Source organism: Diuraphis noxia, unplaced genomic scaffold, assembly GCF_037042655.1.
Source record: "Diuraphis noxia isolate RWA-SAM2 unplaced genomic scaffold, SU_Dnox_SAM2 contig0001, whole genome shotgun sequence".
Classification (NCBI taxonomy): Eukaryota; Metazoa; Arthropoda; class Insecta; order Hemiptera; family Aphididae; genus Diuraphis; species Diuraphis noxia.
In genome coordinates this window covers 104724553-104745013 of record NW_028301711.1, presented here as the reverse complement: position 1 = coordinate 104745013, position 20461 = coordinate 104724553, and the positions used below count along the sequence as shown (strand labels likewise).

The window sequence follows — 20461 nt, the reverse complement described above, 5'->3', positions numbered from 1 at the left end:
TATTCAAAGTTCAAAATTTATTATAAAAAAATGAATTAAGTTTATATGTTTTTGTATTGGCTAACTAATGATCGGTGATTGAGTTTAAATTCTTACTATTTTTTCAATTGTCTACAGGGTGATTTTTTAAGCATGCTCGCCCCATTTTTATGCTTAAATTATGCATATATTCAAATTTTGATTTTTGGAATATTTAAGTGTAGTTAAAGGCGATATTTTTGAGTACTTAGATTTTTCACAACTTTTAAGGAGTATCCTGTAGCGATACCAACTTTGGTTTTTCAAATGACAACCTATATATTTTAAAGCAAAATGTGATTCAGATAATTTTTCTGAAAATTTTGACATATTGCAATCAAAATTCGAACGAAAACTTCCAGAGTTATTCTACTTGAAATACTAAGGAATAAGGATAAAAGTCTAATACTTAAATGCCTACGTTGTAAATGGATACACGTACATATTTCGCATTTGTGCTATTGTACACTATTGTTCGGTATTTTATTATAAGTAGGTATACCTATGCTATACAAATATTAACGTTGCCTATAAGGTATAGGTAACATGGATAAAATAAAAAGGATATTATTTTATTCATATTTTCTTTTCTTTTGAAAATTGTCAGATGCAATATTTGGCCATTTAGTAATAAGTAGTGATTATTAACAAATATTTTATTTTTATATTGTATACCGAATTATAATTATCGTATCCATTTACAACGTAGGCATTTAAGTATTAGACTTTTATCCTTATTCCTTAGTATTTCAAGTAGAATAACTCTGGAAGTTTTCGTTCGAATTTTGATAATATGTCAAAATTTTCAGAAAAATTATCTGAATCACATTTTGCTTTAAAACATATAGGTTGTCATTTGAAAAACCAAAGTTGGTATCGCTACAGGATACTCCTTAAAAGTTATAAAAAATCTAAGTACTCAAAAATATCACCTTTAACTACACTTAAATATTCCAAAAATCAAAATTTGAATATATGCATAATTTAAGCATCAAAATGGGGCGAGCATGCTTAAAAAATCACCCTGTATATTCCCGGTGTTTTAGTTACATACGTATGACTTACCGCAAGGCATAGAGCATAGAGTGACCAATAAAGAGAGCATACCTTGGATAGTTAATATTAATTACTTCCTATGAACTAAATTAAACGTCGCGGAGTTATTAATTTTATCAAAGTCAATAGCTTTCCTTCTATTTCTATTAAAGTCATGTTAGGTATTTAGATGGAAATAAATAAAATGGACATTATGGTACAAAAGTGAAACACACACACGCACAAGATGATTTTCTGCAATATTATCTTGATGGATCCATTGTCACCATTGATATTGATATTAGTGGACGTAATGCCACATTTAGACATTTTGTGCCTCAAAATAATAATAATTGACATCCCCGTAAAGGACTCAGAGAGACAAATCTTCATGAACCTTTTAGATTTTGAGCAAAGAAAATAATATTTGTTTTACAGCAATGTATACTAGTTTTAAAAATATTGTTTAATAATTTTGCTGACGTTGAATTGAGTCCCAAATATTGAATTGAGTCCCGCAAATATTTTTGGGTTATCGGAGTTGAGTCCCTCAAAAAAATATGTGTTTGCTTAAACTATTTTTTTTTTATAATAATAGTTATGTACCATAAAACAATTTTTTCTAAAATAATAATAGCATATGAATCTTTATAAAAACCGTGATTCGTAAAAATTTGAGTAAAAAATTTAGGACAGCTCTTAAACGTCCCGTCAATATATATTATATCCTTTACATCACACAAAACATCTAAATTTATTTTTGTTGAAAAACCTACTATCGAATTTCCGAAATCATTCAAAAATATAAAGTTTTCATCTTTATTTGTCATAATATTCATCGATTTCTATTTTTCAAACTCCATTTTTCACAGGTAATAATTTAACGTAAGGTTATTTAAAAGTAAATATTGTGTGTTCACGAATTATTCGACACGACTGATTGTGAATATCCGTTGTCGTTGCATATCCGATACTACACTATAATATGATGTACGAAGTTCAAGGTCGTCACCGGTAGGTACTTCTAACATTTTATCTATATGGACTCAATTCAAAGATATTAAGATAATAAGCTGGACTCAATTCAATATCACCGAATAATTTAATGAACCCACTCAAGCTCCGCAAGATACAATTAAATATATGCCACTTAGGTATGCAATGTTTTTAATTCATCATGTTATGTTGTATTATATAGGAATATCAACATAAAAACAACATTTACTAAAACGTCTAAAACCATATAAGTAGGCAAATTAATATTATTAGTTTTTTAACATACGTATTTTTATAAAATCATTTATTTATTATCTAATGTTTTGTACGATATTGATATACACTTAACAATTTTTTTTTCCGGTGATTATTAAAATAATATCAATAATATTGTAACTCACAAATAATAAGTTATTTATTATTATAAATAACGTATATCTGTTCAGCCACAATAAAATTTGTTAAAAGGATTAAGGAATTTATTAGGTATATTAATAATTATCAATCACTGATAGCTATAAATACGCTATTATTTAGTAAGTTAAATTTTGAACAACAGGATAAATTATAATATATAATAATTTAATAGAAATATTTTCAATTTTGAAAGTTCTAATAATTCACTTATGGACAAATTACCGATCATAATATTTCATAGTACCCCCCAAAATACGGCTACCTGTAACTGTTATAGTCTGCGATCCCCTAAAAGTGACCCTAAGTGACCCTAACTTTGATATCGATATACCTGGAGTCGTTTACATGGTCGTTAATATTATAAGCCCATGGAATTTCTATGTTGTCTACTCGATTACTAATGTATTAATGTATAATAATATAATATTAACACAGACCACCAAAACTGTCGATGGTCATGACGTCTTTCAGTAGCATTTTGTACTCCTCGACCTGTTGTGGTAAGTTTTTGAACACTCCGTCGATTATCATGTATAGATAAAATAATGGCCATTCGTTCTCTATATTTTCGAAATCCTATGACACGGAATAATAATATGACTTAAGGCCGTTCTTACAATGTCCGATTAAGTGTCGGTTAAGACTAACCGGTAGAATTCTATCGGTTAACTCATGATAAATTCTTCCGGTTAGTGTTATCAGGCACTAACCGAGCATTGTAAGAATGGCCCTAAATGCAATTTCATTAAACACATCCCTAAAGTAAAACGTAGATTCATCCATCAACACTGACCTTGGATTCCCCAACGTTATAGAACTTTCTATTTTTATCCTCAATGACACATTTGTAACCATCCCTCTTAAACCGCTTGAATCCGTAACGGCCTTTGAGTTTTTTCACAATGTTTGACTTGGTATATAAAACCAGTACATCTTCATGAGTGGCAAAGGCGGGGTAGGACACGGTCGATATCAATGCCGAATCGACAGCCTAAAAAGTAATATAAATCAGTAATATAAGTAAATGGTAATCACGGTAGAGATGACTATATATTTAAACAAATAAAAAACATGAAATCTATTTAACAGACCCAAGAGCTGTCATAAAAATATAATCAATGTTTTTATTTTTCAGATTTTAATTTTCTTGGGTCAATTGCCAACTTTAACTCCATTTGAACCAAGTTTTGGATATTAGCTATATCACAATTTATGTTTAAATTCTATGTTCTGTTAAATATTGTTGGAGGGAAAAAATAGATTATAAAAATTACACGAGAAATTACTACTAACTATAGTTACTAGATCCTAATCTTATAGTTTTTACTACAAAAGTAAATTATTAAGTTTTAAGTGATTTGAATATTTTTATCATAATATAATACTTTTGTTTTTATTAAACAAAATGAGTGTAACATATATTTTATGACACAATGGAATTTAGACAGAATACATCATCTGTTTTGTTTAACCAGTCCACAAATATCGTATAACTGGTTTTTGAATAATTTCAATTAAAAGCCGAAAATTGCCCTATTCATTTTAAGTTATTAAATGAAATATTGAGTATTCATTTTTATGCCAAAAAATTGATTTATTGGATATAATAAACTATCATAATTTGTATATTTATACGATATATATATATATATATATTGTAGCATTGTTGTTTGAAGGGTGCAATAAACAGCATTTACTCACTTTTGAACTAGATTCTCGAGGCAATAAGGTTTCGAATATACTTCTGTTCCTGTTGTGTGCGTCGATATCTACGTATATTACAGACCAAGAAGCTCCTTTGTCACCAAAAAGATTGCAGCCGTTAATAGATTCCAATGCACTTTTGGCCATGCCAATAGAACTAAAAAAATTATTATAATGTAAACTTTATTCTAAATGTAAAAAACTATTTATAATTTTCGTGATTCTATTGTGAAAGGTAATTCTTACAGAGTTAATTACTTCTGTGTTAAAATACAATTTTATTTTACGTGTACCAATATAGAAGGAAAAACCACTAAAGACCTCAAGACAGTCAATATTTCACATAAAAAAACAAAAAGTATTAATTCAATCATAACGTTTTTCTTGTATTTTCTATTATTCTCATTATTTTTATTATTTTCTATGAATCGATAAAAATGGAAAGAACAAAAATAAAATAAAATGGTTCCCTGATTCTGAGATACTTGAACGAGAAGAACCGTAAGGACTTTTGCTGCATTTTTCTTAGGTTTCATTCAAGACGCTATTGGTTGGGGCTTGAGAGTAAATAAAATAATATTATTGAACCATATTAACAATTAAAAAGTAGCTAACATAAATATATAAAGTTTGGAGCATGTTTATTATTAAATTCAGTACAATTTTGATTAATTTTTACTATTTTGTTAATATGACTATTAAATTTTAGTTTAATAGGTGTGCAAAAATACCAAGATGTTTAATAGACTATATAGTCAGTCTTAATATTTTATGAATGACCGATAATTAAAAATATCAGACGGATCAGAGAAAATAATTTAAGAATTTAATTCAAACACAGGAACAGTAAAGGTAAAAAAATAATAAATTTACAGTTTTAATAATACGTTTAAGTATTTATCTACTAATAGGAGTCCCAGCTAAAAAAACATTCTATGATAGTGGTCGACGTGCAGGTAATATGGTCAATATTTTTATTGACTAACGAGGAACATACAATAATATATATAAGTTGGCAGACAAGTAAACCACCTAATACAAAAACCTCAAACAGAAATAACCGGCGCATCCGAGTTGGGTCCGGAGTAGTAGGGGCTAATCGCAGGTACTATACTAATTGGGTCCGAGATTTCTAAAGGTACTATACTAGTTGGGTCCCGGATTTTATAGGTACTATACTAGTTGGGTCCCGAATTATTTTAGGTATTCCACTAGTTCCTGAATATTTTTTGGTAAGTACTACACTATACTAACATTTTCATTCCCATTTTGACAGATTGTCTATAATCTATTTAGACTACAAATATTAAAAATGTTAAAAACCATGTATAAAAATACATATTATTTAATTTAAATATAGCCATACTCGTATAATAGATATAATAGGTATATGAAGAATTGTATAATTTTTAATATTTTTTCACTTACACCTATATAGCTATATTTATATTATATAATATGTATTTTTATACTTGGTTTTTAACATTTTTAATATTTTTATCAACACAAAAGTGATTTATTTTTTATAAAATTATAATGTCTTATATTTTAATGGAAAAGAAACAAAACAAAAAAAAAACTGTAAAAGACATTTTTAACCATACCTATGGTCTAAATAGATTATATACAGTCCTAAGTCTGTTAAAATGGGAAGGAAAATGATAGTATAGTTTAGTACTTACCAAAAAATATTCAAGAACTAACGTTGTAGCTAAAACAATTCAGGACCCAACTAGTGTAGTAACTATAAAAATCCGGGACCGAACTAGTATAGTACCTATAAAAATCCGGGACCCAACTAGTGTAGTTCCTAAAATAATTTTGGACCCAACTAGTGTAGCAATTTTAAATTTGGAACCCAACTCAGATGCAGCCGAAATAACATACCATTTCCCCAAGGACACCTACTGCTAAAAACCTAACCAACCACACTTACTATTAAATTTCTACTTACAGAAGACTAATAAGTAATTTAAACAGAAATCAAGTTAAAATAAGTCAAACTCAAATGTCACCGTAGATAAGAACGATACGATTCCGTCTCATTCGTCGTCTTCTAATACTACCTCCGTCGAAATCAACGCTCTCCAAAAATTACTGCCGAAGCTAAATCACCACAATAACTCCTCGACTTCTGATAACAAAAACGTAATTGTTTTAATGACGACGACAACATCCTATCTAACTCAGTAAATAACCCCAAACAACTTTCGTGTTTTATTACAACCATGACAAACGAAAAAACTCAATCTAGGGAATAGACAATTATCTTTAACTCCATAATAGGTGTCCGGCATTTAAAACAAATACCAGCAATAGGAAATTTGATCTCTGCATGTAGCACATTAAGGATGTCAAATAACCGTTGCTGCATATTTTTCTCAATCAAAGAGTCTTCAAAAAACTTCTACAAAAATCCAAAACAATCTCAAAAACGAACACACAATTCTAATTTGTAGATTGATTAACGCAACAAAAAAAAATTACAATTTCACACAACCCATCCTTACCTTATCATGTAGTTTTTAATGCATTATTATAATAGACATAACCTCATAAGATCGATAAGTATAATGGGCAAAAGATAGGTGTGTTTTGACTAAGATAACTGTCCACTATGAATCCCCTTATTAATTTACTTTCATTATTTTTGAGTTGTGTTTTATCATTTTGTATTTCGGAATTTTGGTTTTGAATTCGCTGATTACATATTATGTAGAACATATAATTCTTAAATAAAACTGAATTAATATGTTCCATTTTCAAGTTAAGGTCTTAGGGCCGGTATTTCAATATCTACTTAAGCTTCAGCTTAAGGCTAAGTGAAGCTTAATTATGATTTTCGGTATTTCAATCTATGTTTAAGAGATAAGCTCCACTTAGCATCGGTTTATCTTAAGGAATGCTCTGGGTACGGTTTAACGAGTATATCCTAAATAATTATTCAATAGTTATCAATTACACATGCCATATCAATATTGCATTTATGAAGTTATTTATTAATATATTGTTTTAGCTTATAAAATATATTTATTTAATTATTATATATGGATACTTCATCATCAAGTTCAAGTGATGATGAATGTGTAGTTGAATTTGTAAGTAAACTTGGAAGGCCAAGAAAACCTAGAATTTTTCGTAAACGTGCAGATCATTTTATTGAATGGGATGAAAATGAATTTTATAACAGATTTCGTTTAAGTAAACGATGTGTTAATATTGTACTGGATCTTATAGCATTTAAAATTGAATCTCCCACGAATCGGTAAGAAAAATTAAATATTAAAAAAATAATACAATTGATTGGAAATCTTTATTTAGAAATCATGCAGTAACATCGTCGCAAATGATTTTATTCACAATTCGTTTCCTTGCGTCTGGTTGTATGTTAATCACTGCAGGAGATTTTGCAGGAATTCATAAAACAACTGCTGGAAAATATATTTGGAAAGTTTTACAGGCAATAGCTCAATTGAAAAAAAAGTTTTTAATGTTTTCTAATGATCCAGTAGTTCTTCAAAGTATTAAAAAAATTTTTTATTCTATTGCGAAATTCCCAAAAGTTGTTGGTGCATTGGATTGTACACATGTAAAGATACAATCACCTGGTAACATTTTAATGAATAATATAAATAATATTAATGCTTAAATTATTAAAAATACATTTATATAACAGGGGGATCAAATGCAGAGGTATATAGAAACAGAAAGCAGTTTTTTTCATTAAATGTACAGGCAATTTGTGATTCAAATTTAAAATTTCTTGACGTAGTTTCGCTGTGGCAGGGGTCAGCCCATGATTCCCAAATTTTTCAACATTCAAAAATATGCTCACGTTTTGAGAATGGAGAATTTAGGGATAGTATTCTCATGGCAGATAGTGGATATCCTCTCAACAAATATAGCATTACACCACTGTTGAATGTGGAAACTCCAGCAGAAAACTTGTTTAATGAATCACAAATCAGATCAAGAAATCTTATAGAAAGAACGTTTGGTGTGTGGAAAAGAAGATTCCCAATTTTATCTACAGGGATTAGATTAAATATAAGGAAAGCGCAATGTTTAATTATGGTCACAGCTATTTTACATGATATTGCAACAATAGAAAAAGAACAAGTACTACCTCCATTACCAGTAGAAATTGAAGAAGCCATTAATTTTGTAAATAATGTTCCACATAACCTGGCAAATAACCGTATTAATAATGTTAATAATAATAACATTAGAGATCCATATATACGTTACTTTGAAAATTTATTGTAAATATTACAATAACACAAGTCAAAACTAATACAAGTAAACAAAGTAAAATATTAAAATATATAATAATAATAATAATACATTTTAAATAATAATTAACAAAAATTTAAAATTAGGTATCACATGAGTAATTAAATTTGTATAAATAATAATATTTTAATAAACATATAAATAGGTAGTAAGTATTGTAATAGCACTAAAAAAAAATTTTAAAAATATATGTATAGTACAAATTATTTGTAAGTTAGCAATAATTTGCTACCTATTTAATTACTATAAAATATTAAAATATATAATAATAATAAACTTCAAAGACTAAACATTAATAACAATCACATAATTAAATTAATTTACCTATCACAGCTGTGTCATATACTTTTTTCTTTTTGGTATTAAATTTATTTATTCAATATTTGATTTAAATTATTCATTTTTATTTACTTAGCTAATATTTTAATAATAACAACATAAACTATTTAATTAACAATATATATATAATGTATTAAAAACAAAATAACTAGAAACTTTTAAACTTTTTACTTTGTATTATTTTAATACATTTGTTAATATATAAAATATGAAATAAAGCCAAATTAACCTAACATAACTTAATTTATTGATTCTAATATTCTTTTTTTAATTTGTAGCTCAACTTGCAGTATTTCTATTTCAATAGCATGTTTTTCTTTCATTTGCTAAATTTCTAGCTGAATTTTGGCTTTATTTAGAGAGGCAATACCTAATTTTTCATCTGCAAGGTTGCACCATTTTTTATTTGTGGTTGTACCAGTATACTTTTTGGTTTTTCATTAATAGTATCATGGTCCTATAAAAAATAGATAATTAATAATAAAATGTGATATTATAATATGATATCTATATAAAAATGTGTACTGTACCTAACTTATTAAAATAACAGTACATTTTTTTGTTGAGTTTTTAAATTTTTAAGATTTTAAAATATTTTTATTATAATATACTTAATCAAATACAGATTGTAAGTACCTATACCTTAAAAACATTAAACCACAAACATTCTGTACTTACTACTTAGGTATTATATTAAGTTATGTCTTATTATATTAGTAAAACAATTATAAAGGCTTAATTACCTGTGAAAGATCTGAAGATGCAGGTATATTTATGATTAATGGTTCAGATACTTTAGTTTTCAATAACGCTGGAGAATAATCGTTCCGATTTTGCTTTCCAGGATAACTTGACATTGAATCAAAAACTGTTTCTGAAGTTGACTGTTTGTTAATAACATTTTCATTTTCCTTATCATTATCATTACCATTGTCTTAAAAATATATATATTTAAAATATAATATGTCTATTAAATGTAAGCATTAAAGCATACAATATAACTAACCAGATTCATCAGTTAAATCGCAATCTAATTCTGCATCATTTCCGGTTGCTTGAATATTAATAAGGTCAAGAGTTTCTATTTCAGACTATAAATGATAGAATTTTTGGCTGGTCCACCTCCAGTCCCTTTTAAATATGATTTTTCAGAAGTCACTTTTTGTTTCAGTTTTTTTTAAATTTTCCCATTTCTTTTTCAAAATATTTACAGGACGGTGTTCAAGTGATCTATTGATGCTATTGAATTCATTAGCTAAGTCGTCCCAACTTGATTGCTTCTGTTTCCAAGTCAATGAATCAGATTTCTTACACTCAATTTTATTCCATCGTTTATGTACTAATGTTTGTAAAAGCTCTACTTCATCAACAGTAAAATTTGCACTTCTTTTGGCCATTTTAAGTAACAAACTAAAAATCTATTATGATTAAATATTTAATAAATTTAATTCTTTACAATTTTTAACTTCCTTTTTATTCACTAAATTAAATTTTATTATAAGTCAATAGGTATTTTTTATAAGTATAAGTATAATACCATTAATACCAAAGGTGGGACGTGGGTACGGGCTACAACTAAATAAGGAAAAATTGAAAATTGAAACTTCAATTAATGAGTTAATACGATGATAAGTGATAACAATGATAACATGCTAATTTGTCATGGAACAATATACAATGTATAGTTTTTTTGAAGCTTAGCTAAGTGTAAGATTGAAATGAATTGAACTACATGTTTACCTTTAAGGTTCACCTTAATCGTGGATTTTGGTTTAACTTAAGCCTAGGATAAACCACTATTGAAATACCGGCCCTTAGTGTTACCTGCACGTGTTATATTTACGTCAGATTTTTGTCAACTCAATAAAATAACTGATTAAGTCATAATAATTTTAATTAGAAATGATATACAGAATACAAACCTTGCATGAATTTCAGGTGTATTGTCGTTATACGAACTACCTCGTTCCCACATTGCATAATCTGGCGTTCTGTACGCACGTTCTATATAGTATACTAAATTTTGCACAAATGCAACTTCGTCTTTCGTATAAATTATTTGCAACCCTGATGTAGTCATTTGGACCAAGTATATGAGATACAACGATACAGCATCAATCTGTATAAAAATTAGCAATTTAAATTGTACAATATAGATGGCTAGGTAAATTTCAAGTTTCCCATATTATACATAAACATAAACATAATATAATATGTGTACCTATTTATAATATACAATGTATATCTACTATACAAGGTTAATGTTATGTTCTAAAATCTATTTAATTATTCACGTTTCTATACAAATGTAAATAAAAACAGTATTTAATTCAAAGCTTGATCAACTGCATTTATGATTTTATTATTTCAGATTCAGAAGGTTAAAATTGAATGGTAAATCAAATTACAACATAATTATAATGATCAATATATTTGGTATATATCATAATATTTACTAAACATTTGTTTTACTTAATTTAATTTATCCATGATATACAGCATCGGTTAACTTATCAAATCATCTGATGAATCGAATCGTGAAAAAAATACAATAATACTAGCATATTACCTACATAATATTATGTACCTACCTGAACTTTTAAAATATGCTATTTTCAATCGTCATAAATAAATTGTAATTAGAAAAATGTATTAACCTAGAATCTGCAACAGTGTTCGCCTAACCTTTTTACTACAATTTATTATCATACCAAAATGGTAAAATGTAAAATATTATTAGATTCATCGTGTTTACTGTACAATTTCTATCGAATTATTATCATCAAATAATTAAAAATATACCTAAGAAATTAATAAATGCAACTCACGCACCATCCGTTATAATTAATATACATTAAAAATCTATATTCTGTATATATGCATTATTACCCAATACCATACAACAATATGCATTAATAATGTATTATTTATTTAAAATATGTTGTAGGTACTCAAGCTGGCCCCCCTGATGCAAAATTTCCGATGACACTACTTCAGGTCGCAGGTGTAAATAGAAGCAATGATTCTTATAAATACGATAATGAATAAATTATGATACATTAAATCTTTATGTTATTCTGATGAATTAAAAAAAGGAAATTAATAATTGTATACACATTTACAAACATTATCTTACGTCACTAGAGAGTTAATAGTTCTTCATAAATTTAAATATGAATTTAAATTAACAAGGTCCAATTTTCTCTAGGTACCTGTAAATGAGGATATCCGTCACCTGAGTGAACAATATCACCATTTGCTAAATCAAATTTTGAGTGTAATGCAAATTTATTGCATTGATGTTTTTTGAAACATTCTATCAGATCCGCTTGTCTGATCCAGCACGCCAATATTCCTCTCATGCATTTCACCGCAGACTGACCCAACTCATAAGATTTCCCTCTGTCATCGTCTATTCGCCTGTATATATGTACAAATAAAAAATACATCAAATTGACAGTACCTTATATTAGCCCCAATTATTTTAATGAAAAAATGTATTGGTCTAAATACTTGACGTAATTTTATTTTTATACGTTCAATGCAGCCATAATATATTAAGTTAGGTAGTTAGGTTAGGTTACTAAATATAAATTAACTAAACATAATTACTTATTAGTTTATTACCAAACATGATGATTGATAATATACACCAATTATGAAAATATTTTGCTTCATGATACATCTTAAATAAAATATTGGATAAATATATTACCTATACGCTTGAAATAAACTCCAAATTGCAGCAGCACAATAAACGCTATCTCTTACGCTGGCCACTTTTTCGTCATCCGATAATACTGGAAATAGACCAGTTATTGCACTTTGATATCTCAAAAGTTGCCTCTTCACTGAAAATTAAATAATTTTATCTTATTATTATTTATGTATTTTAAATGCCACTGAATGTGAGCAGTCCTTAAAAGGGTGAATAATGAGCTTAAATAAATATAGAATATAGATACTATATCAATGTAATTATAACGAAAAACTGAATATTTAATAAACTGTTATAAATTATTGGCATATTAGAATATATTATGTAAAATTTCTTTTATTTACCTAAAGTTTTTACTATCATTATGTTTTAGTATTTATAATTTATAATTATATTATTATTATTATTATTTTAAAACATTTTAGCATACCTACGTGCATTATTATTATTTAGTATACCTATAAGATTTAGTCTTCAAAAATGTTAGACTGATATTAAGCTATTTTTGTTAAAAACCTGTTTACACCATTTAACATGGTACGTATTAAGTTAGATTTTCAGCTGTATTGATTTTACAATCGTTTTTAGGGTTTAATATTTAATTTTTTTTTTATGATGACTGAGGGACAACAATGCAAAACATTTGCCACAATTGCCATAACTATATATAACAATGAAGTTATACCTAGGTAAATAAATTTTGATAATAAAAACAATAGAAAATCGAATAGAAAGGTATGATTTTTCCAATACGTACATACTATTTCTCGTGGTAAATTGATCTTGAATCGTGTCAAAAGAAATATTTCAAAATTTCATCGAAAAACAATATTTTACATGCTATTTATTTTAGTAATGATTGAACAAATTAAGCAAAACGTAATATTTCCAAGTGTTAACAATGTAGATGAAATTTAAATTATTTACCTAGTATAAAGTAGTATTTCATTATTTAACGGAGATTAATTTGAGATTCTGTAATAATATTTTATTTACTAGATGGTGCAACTGATGAAATTCGGTTTTTGTTTTGGTGTTGAATGCATTAGAAATCTTTCTCCAAGAGCTTGCATCATGTAATAACCAAGGTTGTTTCTGGGGGTGGTCCAGGGTGCCTGGGCCGACCCCCCCCCCCGAAATTTCCTTAATATTTTACCTTCTTTATTATATTTAAAATAATTATTTATTTTTAATACCAACTTGAAATATTTTCTGTCAAAAATGACTTAAGCTCCAATTAAATTTACCATTGACTATTTTTAGTTTTATATCATAATATTATCTCATGAAAATATTATTATAGTGTCTAATAATAATAATCACAGACTTCTATACTCGCGCGTATTATATAGAAATTTGACGTCTATATTAATAATAGATTGTTTATTATTGATGGACAACGACCGCTGTCGATGCCGGTCGGGGGTCAGCGACGATTAACAACAGTACTTAACGACAGTATTTAATTTGTGTAAATTATAAATATATTATTATTTATCATACCATTTTGTCATCTGCAAGTCTATGAAAAACATGTCAAATCATTTTCTAAATTCAATATTTATAAATATTATTTATCATAATGAGTAAACGAGAAACAAAAATGTACTATCAAATTATTTTTCTAAACTTCCAAAGGTACGTTCTACGTTATATTATTTCATTATATTTTATGAATATTAATAATTTAACTATACCAAGTTTTTTTTCCAAACATTTATTGTATAAAAGGTTTTTTTTCTATTTTCAAAGCGGGCCAAGTTGGAGTAGGTCAAAATTTGGATTTATGCATAATTCGTGCAAAAAAAAAAAATAATTAATTAAATGTATTAAATAAATATATAGTACGAATTCTTTGAAGTTTTGCCATCATGTTCTAAACATGATTCTATTTGTCTCAAAAATGCAGTCAAAGTTGCCGCCTTGATTGAGTCCTCACTTAAAGTATCACATACTGTCTTTTTTGGTTTTTAAGTCCTGAAGATTGACAGATGGATCTGCATAAACCGCAATCTTCAAATATCCCCATAAAAAAATCCAATGGCGATAAACCTAGACATGTGATATTTTAAGTGAGGACCAAATATCAAGGTGACAACTTCGACTGAATTTTTGAGACAACTGGAATCATGTTTAGAATATTATGGCAAAAACTTTGAACAAGTCATACGATAAATTTTATTTTTTATTATAATATTAATATTACTATTATTATTATCACTATTTTTTGGCAAATTTAATTAATACAGTTGACGAAATATCATACACTAAAAATATTGTTTAATTATTCACACTTATTTTATTATTTCCAGTGGTTATAATTGAAAACATCATTAAACACGAGTTATGCATTAATGCAAATTTTGACCTACTATAATTTGGACAGTTTTTAAAATAGAAAAAAATTTTTTATACAATTAATTTAAAAAAGAAATACTCTATCCTAATCTGCAGAAAATAATTTGGGATGCCATCTAAAAAAGTAAGTTGTATTGCGCATGTGAGTACCGAGAGAGCTAAAAATTTGAAATCGGTCTGAAAATATGTACTCCCTATCATATCCCGAAAACCCCATTTAAATACAAGGTCACCCAGCTGAGATATTCAGTGGTAGCTAATATCGTGATCACACTGCAATATACCGGTGTAGGTGCCAAAACTTTAATATTATTATAACAAAATATTATGGTATATTTCTATGAGTCGATATCAATGTCTTCGAATAATTTAACAGTTTATCTTTAGTTTTATCTTCCATTTTCATTAATATAGATGAGATTTCAAGTAGTTTTATAGGTATGGACGGCATATCTGTTGTAATTAGATTTACGCACTGTCAAACTGAAAGGTGTTGTGACGTTAAAATGGAATTTGATTTAATTACTTTTTTTTCATATACCTATATTATGAATTGTAATATGAGTCATTTGTTTGCTAATTTGAAAAAATTATGCCTGCCCCTGAATAACGCTTTAAACAAACTGCTGTTTTCATAATCTTCGTGTAGTGAGGATGTATAAAATAATGAGTTTTTACAATTTCTTCTCATCATCACTTTTATTGAATAGCATTTAATAATCCATAAGCTGCCACTAACCTTTGACTTAATACACCATGATCAGCTATATTAAATATATACCTACCTATATATATATATATATATATATATATATATATATATATCATATAATTACCTTTATTATAGATATTACCGCCACCGTATAAAAACCGTAACAATAAGATAAATAAAGTGTACAATGTACAATAATACAAAAATTATAATTTCTTAGTTCATAATTGTGATTATGTAAGTAACGAGAAACCTATAAACTGTAATAATTATTAAACGCATATATTATTTAATATTAATGTATTGATGATTTAAAGTTTAAATGTTTTCAGTCGAGATTTTTTGAACACAACGACGTATCCTAAAAACTACATAAATCAGTGTTTTTATGGAATTGATATTCTCGATAAATTATTCAATTTGTACTGTCAAAGACTGCGACAACTAAGAAACGAAATTATCACCACATAAAAAGGAGAATTTTGTCAGTGCAATATCGTTTTTATTTTTTCGATATCACTTATACAAAAAAAATTCTTATTGTTTTATAATACATTAATTTTGTGTTTTTTAAGCATGAATAACTTTTTTTTTAGTTCTGATATCGAAAAAATAAAAACAATATTACACAGACAAAATTCTCCTCTTTATGTGGTGAAAATTTCGTTTCTTAGTTATAACTGTAGCTTTCTCGGTTCTTTCCCGCGCGAAACAGTTTTTTCAATGTTACGCACTTGTAATACCGAGACAACACATGCGGGTATAGCGTTCTCTTAATCTGTAGGAATAGCTGATCCTTGATTATAAGTAAAAAATATCATTTATATCCTTAGAATTTATGTCCTCTGAAACCAAACCTAACCAGTTTTCAAAGTGGTTCGTAGTCTTAAAAAGATTGAGAAACACTGTTATACGCCATTAGTAGGTACCAAATAGGTGGTATTCCGTCATTTTGTCAATCCGTCGCGGTCATTTCGTCGCATGTATATTCAAATCTTTAATTATATTAATGTGTTTAATTCAAAATATAATATATTATATCATAATTTGTATATATTAACGCACATATTAAATTAAAATCGATAAAAATGTATTTTTTAGGTAGAAAATCTTGAAAATTTAATACATGGCTCTTTACATATTGTTACAATAGCAGTTGAAAAATAAAATAAATTCAGTCACAATTTTTTTTTTTATAAGCATTCAAATTTTGGATTTTGACAAAATACGTAAACATCACAAAAATTCGCAAATTGTTTTAAGCTAGAAATTCATAAAAAAATTTCTTTTTAAATCTAAGATTTTAAAATGTAATACAAGATTCCTTACAAATTTGTCAATCTTTATCACAAAAAAAATGTCCACTGGAAATTCAAATTAAAGTTTTATTAGTATTTGAATTTCAAATATTGACAAAAATTCGTCAAAACCGCATGAATATTTGCGAATTATTTTGTAGTTCAATATAATATTAATATTGTTTGTATTTATATCTAAGGTTATAAAATTCAACACTAAGTTTTCCATAAGTTTTGCTTCAAATAGCTATAGAGAAAATTTGAAGCGTCATTATAGGAAAAATATTTTGAGCGTTTGAGTTTTAAATTCTTATGAAATCGCGTAATGATAACGATTTATCCTCAAACCAAGTATATGTATATCTATGATAATATAAGGTTATTATGAATTATGATAATTACATGCAATGTTTTTGGAAAAATTGATTAACCATGCCTTATGCAAAATGCGTCCTAATTGAAAAATAAAATATTTGTTTCAAAATAGAATATATATGACAATATTTAAATATAATATATTATCCTAGACTGACATGTACAGCAGAGCGATACTCACTAACCCGCTTTTTGATTTTTATGAATTTAAAATATTTTATTTAGATTATTATTATTATTATTATTTTGATTGAATTTAATTTTACATTTTATAAATAAAATATATATAATAAACTAAAATGACTGATAATATGTAAAACCATTATTATTATTTAGAATATATATCTATATAAATATATGCGATAAAATGACGCATGACCAATTAATGTAGCATGCGTTGATGTTACACGCGACGAAATGTCGTATGCGTCCAATTGACGTGCGACAAAATTACTGCGATGAAATGACGTATATCTCATATAGGTATTACTCATTATTGAGTTTATTATTTTGGGTGTACGAATCAAATAATATATTTCCATTTATTATGTAATAATAAATAAATAGGTACGAGAGAGTGATTAAGGTACACAACGCACGTGTGTTAGGTATATTCAGTTATATAAATAATTAGTTATCAACTGCAATATTATTATACTTAGGTCATAAGAACATAATAATATTATACAATAAGCGTGTATACGAAAGCAAACATCATAACTAGGGCTCAATGGTTATTATTTTGTATCCGCGGTATAATTATAGCCTATATAGGTATCATATCAAAGCAGTGAGTTATGAGTAAATACTAAATAGTAATAGTGCTATAAATACGTATTCTGTCTATACTTATACGTAATATTATGAGGCTCCGAGCTTAGAAGTCGATGAAGCCAAACTAGTGTTTATAATAAACTTTAGATAATATGAATATAGCCAATAGCCAATACCCAATAGGTAATAAGTATAGTGAATATTAAATGCAAACTGACAAAATTCCAAGTATTGTAGACATAAAGTACTCGTCCAATCTTAACATGATTATGGTTCGGGACTTCTTGCATTTGCATGTTTTTTTTGTAGTGGTCCTAGTCTTTTATTAAGTCAGTTATAAATTTATTTTATGAAATGACGAAATTAAATACTAAGTTTGAATTTGCATATTTTCGCTATCTCGTCATATTTTAAGAAAATCGCATATTTGAGCAATTTTTGGTACCTATATTTGGGCATATTTCAAATTTATATATTTTTATAAACGTAAGATTGTTGGGAAAAATCATAATTGGGTGGTCGTAGTCTATCATATCTAACACGTACGTTTGTTTACGATGATAATCTCTTTATCGCTTAATAATCAACCTTTTTATCGACAATTATTGTATAGTTGTGGTAAAACTTAATGAATCCTATACTCCTACAGATTTATCATAAAACAAATATAAATTCAAACTCTCCCAAGTAATTATTAGTTATATTAGCCGAGTATGAATAGTACCAGAGGTATTCAAACATTTCCAGCACGCAGCTCTTTTGGGTGTTCAGAATATTTTTACGGCTCCAAAATTATTATGAAAAAATTGAAACAACACACAGATACAATTTGGGAAACATGTTAAATGGGTGATGATAATAACAGTGAATTTAGTATTAGAAATAAAACTTTAAATAGTCGAATCGTAAGGTGTGACGTTTTCATATCCATAATGATTGCAAATAATATTTATAATAATTATACAAGACCTAGGTATGATGTTGGTTTTCGGTGCTTTGATGCGCCTCCCTTTTCAAACTCTCACGCGCCCCTGAGAGCCGCGACGCACAGTTTGAATACCTCTGAATTGTACAATACTACAATGAAATGAAAAGCAGTACGTGTTCGTTCGTTGGTCATATCATCACTCTTACATTAGTTCTGATGTCATGAAGACGATACAGATAAGTACCTAATCCGCGCGTATAAAAAATATTTTTACCTAGGTACCTAATTTTAAGATTTTTATTTTTAATTTTTATAATAGTAATTAATAAATAATAATATACTTTATGTGTTTTTTTAAAAACAAAATAAAAAATTAGCTGCATATTTTGACGATTTTTACTGCATATTTCGATAATTTTAAGTGCAAGAAGTCCCGAACCCTAGTAATGATTATCATATCATCAATACGGAAACATGTAATTCCAATAACTACCATGACAAATGCGATAGGTTACGTCCTGGTGAATAAATTATGAGGTGTACAGAACTGCGAATATTGAATTTTCATATTGATGAATTTCGTTTTGAATTCAAAAAAAATAAAATTAATTTGATTCTAGACATTATAAGTATGCCATTCTAATTACCAAATATACAACTAATGAACTAAAGTTTGTTATTTAGAAATACGTTTGTAACTTTGTAAGACGGGACAACAAACGCATGAGCGCATGGATAGTGTTAAGCCAGTAACATCACAAATCACAACTATTCATTATGGTAATTTAATTATATTAGCTAGGTAAGTATATATGATCAAAGATTAAGATAAGAAATATAATTATATTTTCCTACAGGCCTACACAGTTATAAACTTGTCATTTCATTAATTACCTTAAATTATTTAAATTTGTTTATTTTCTTCGTTATAGATAATCGAATTTGTTTTCAGCTATCCCAATCATGTATGGTGATCAGTTACCTACCTATGTATTTTTTATATTAAATTGTGTGTTTGATAAAAAATATAATAGTACCTACCTATAATAGTTTTATTAGTATTTTATTTGAATAAAAAATAAATTGTTTTGTTTATACAATGATGTTAAACGTTATTATAATATTATTAATAATATGTAAAAATACCTACTGAAATGTTTAAGTAGGTACCGAATTTTCTTACAGAATTGTAGGTGCCTACTAACAAATGAAATAAAATCATATTGTGTGCAATAAGCCAATAACTGTTTATGGACGAGGGGGTCATAAGGTATAATAGGTGATAAGTGTAATACGTAGTTCTGGCACAACAAAATTAAGTGCCTAAACAGTTTACCAAAACAGAAATGTTCTGCCCACAGCATTTATAATATATGAATACAATATGATGTATCAATACATACGAGTATTAAGCATAAGCCATATCATAATAAATGTGATTCGATATTAACATTTGACTTATTGCATAACAAATCGTCAGTGGGCTCGCGACGGTG

General features: G+C 27.3%; 1 protein-coding gene and 1 pseudogene across 2 annotated transcripts in view; both read right to left on the bottom strand.

Annotated features, from left to right (window-relative positions):
- LOC149063065 (putative phosphorylase b kinase regulatory subunit beta) overlaps window positions 1–20461 on the bottom strand; it is a 36247-nt gene that overhangs the window by 15379 nt on the left and 407 nt on the right. For both annotated transcript variants that reach the window (XM_089217798.1, XM_089217799.1), the window contains exons 2-7: window positions 12518–12653; window positions 12015–12222; window positions 10725–10921; window positions 4168–4327; window positions 3260–3457; window positions 2904–3042 (exon numbers count right to left, since the gene is read on the bottom strand). In XM_089217798.1, coding sequence (XP_089073924.1) covers window positions 2904–3042; window positions 3260–3457; window positions 4168–4327; window positions 10725–10921; window positions 12015–12222; window positions 12518–12653 — 1038 coding nt within the window. The remainder of the gene's footprint in view (window positions 1–2903; window positions 3043–3259; window positions 3458–4167; window positions 4328–10724; window positions 10922–12014; window positions 12223–12517; window positions 12654–20461) is intronic.
- On the bottom strand, window positions 8798–10717 carry LOC149063066 (uncharacterized; annotated as a pseudogene).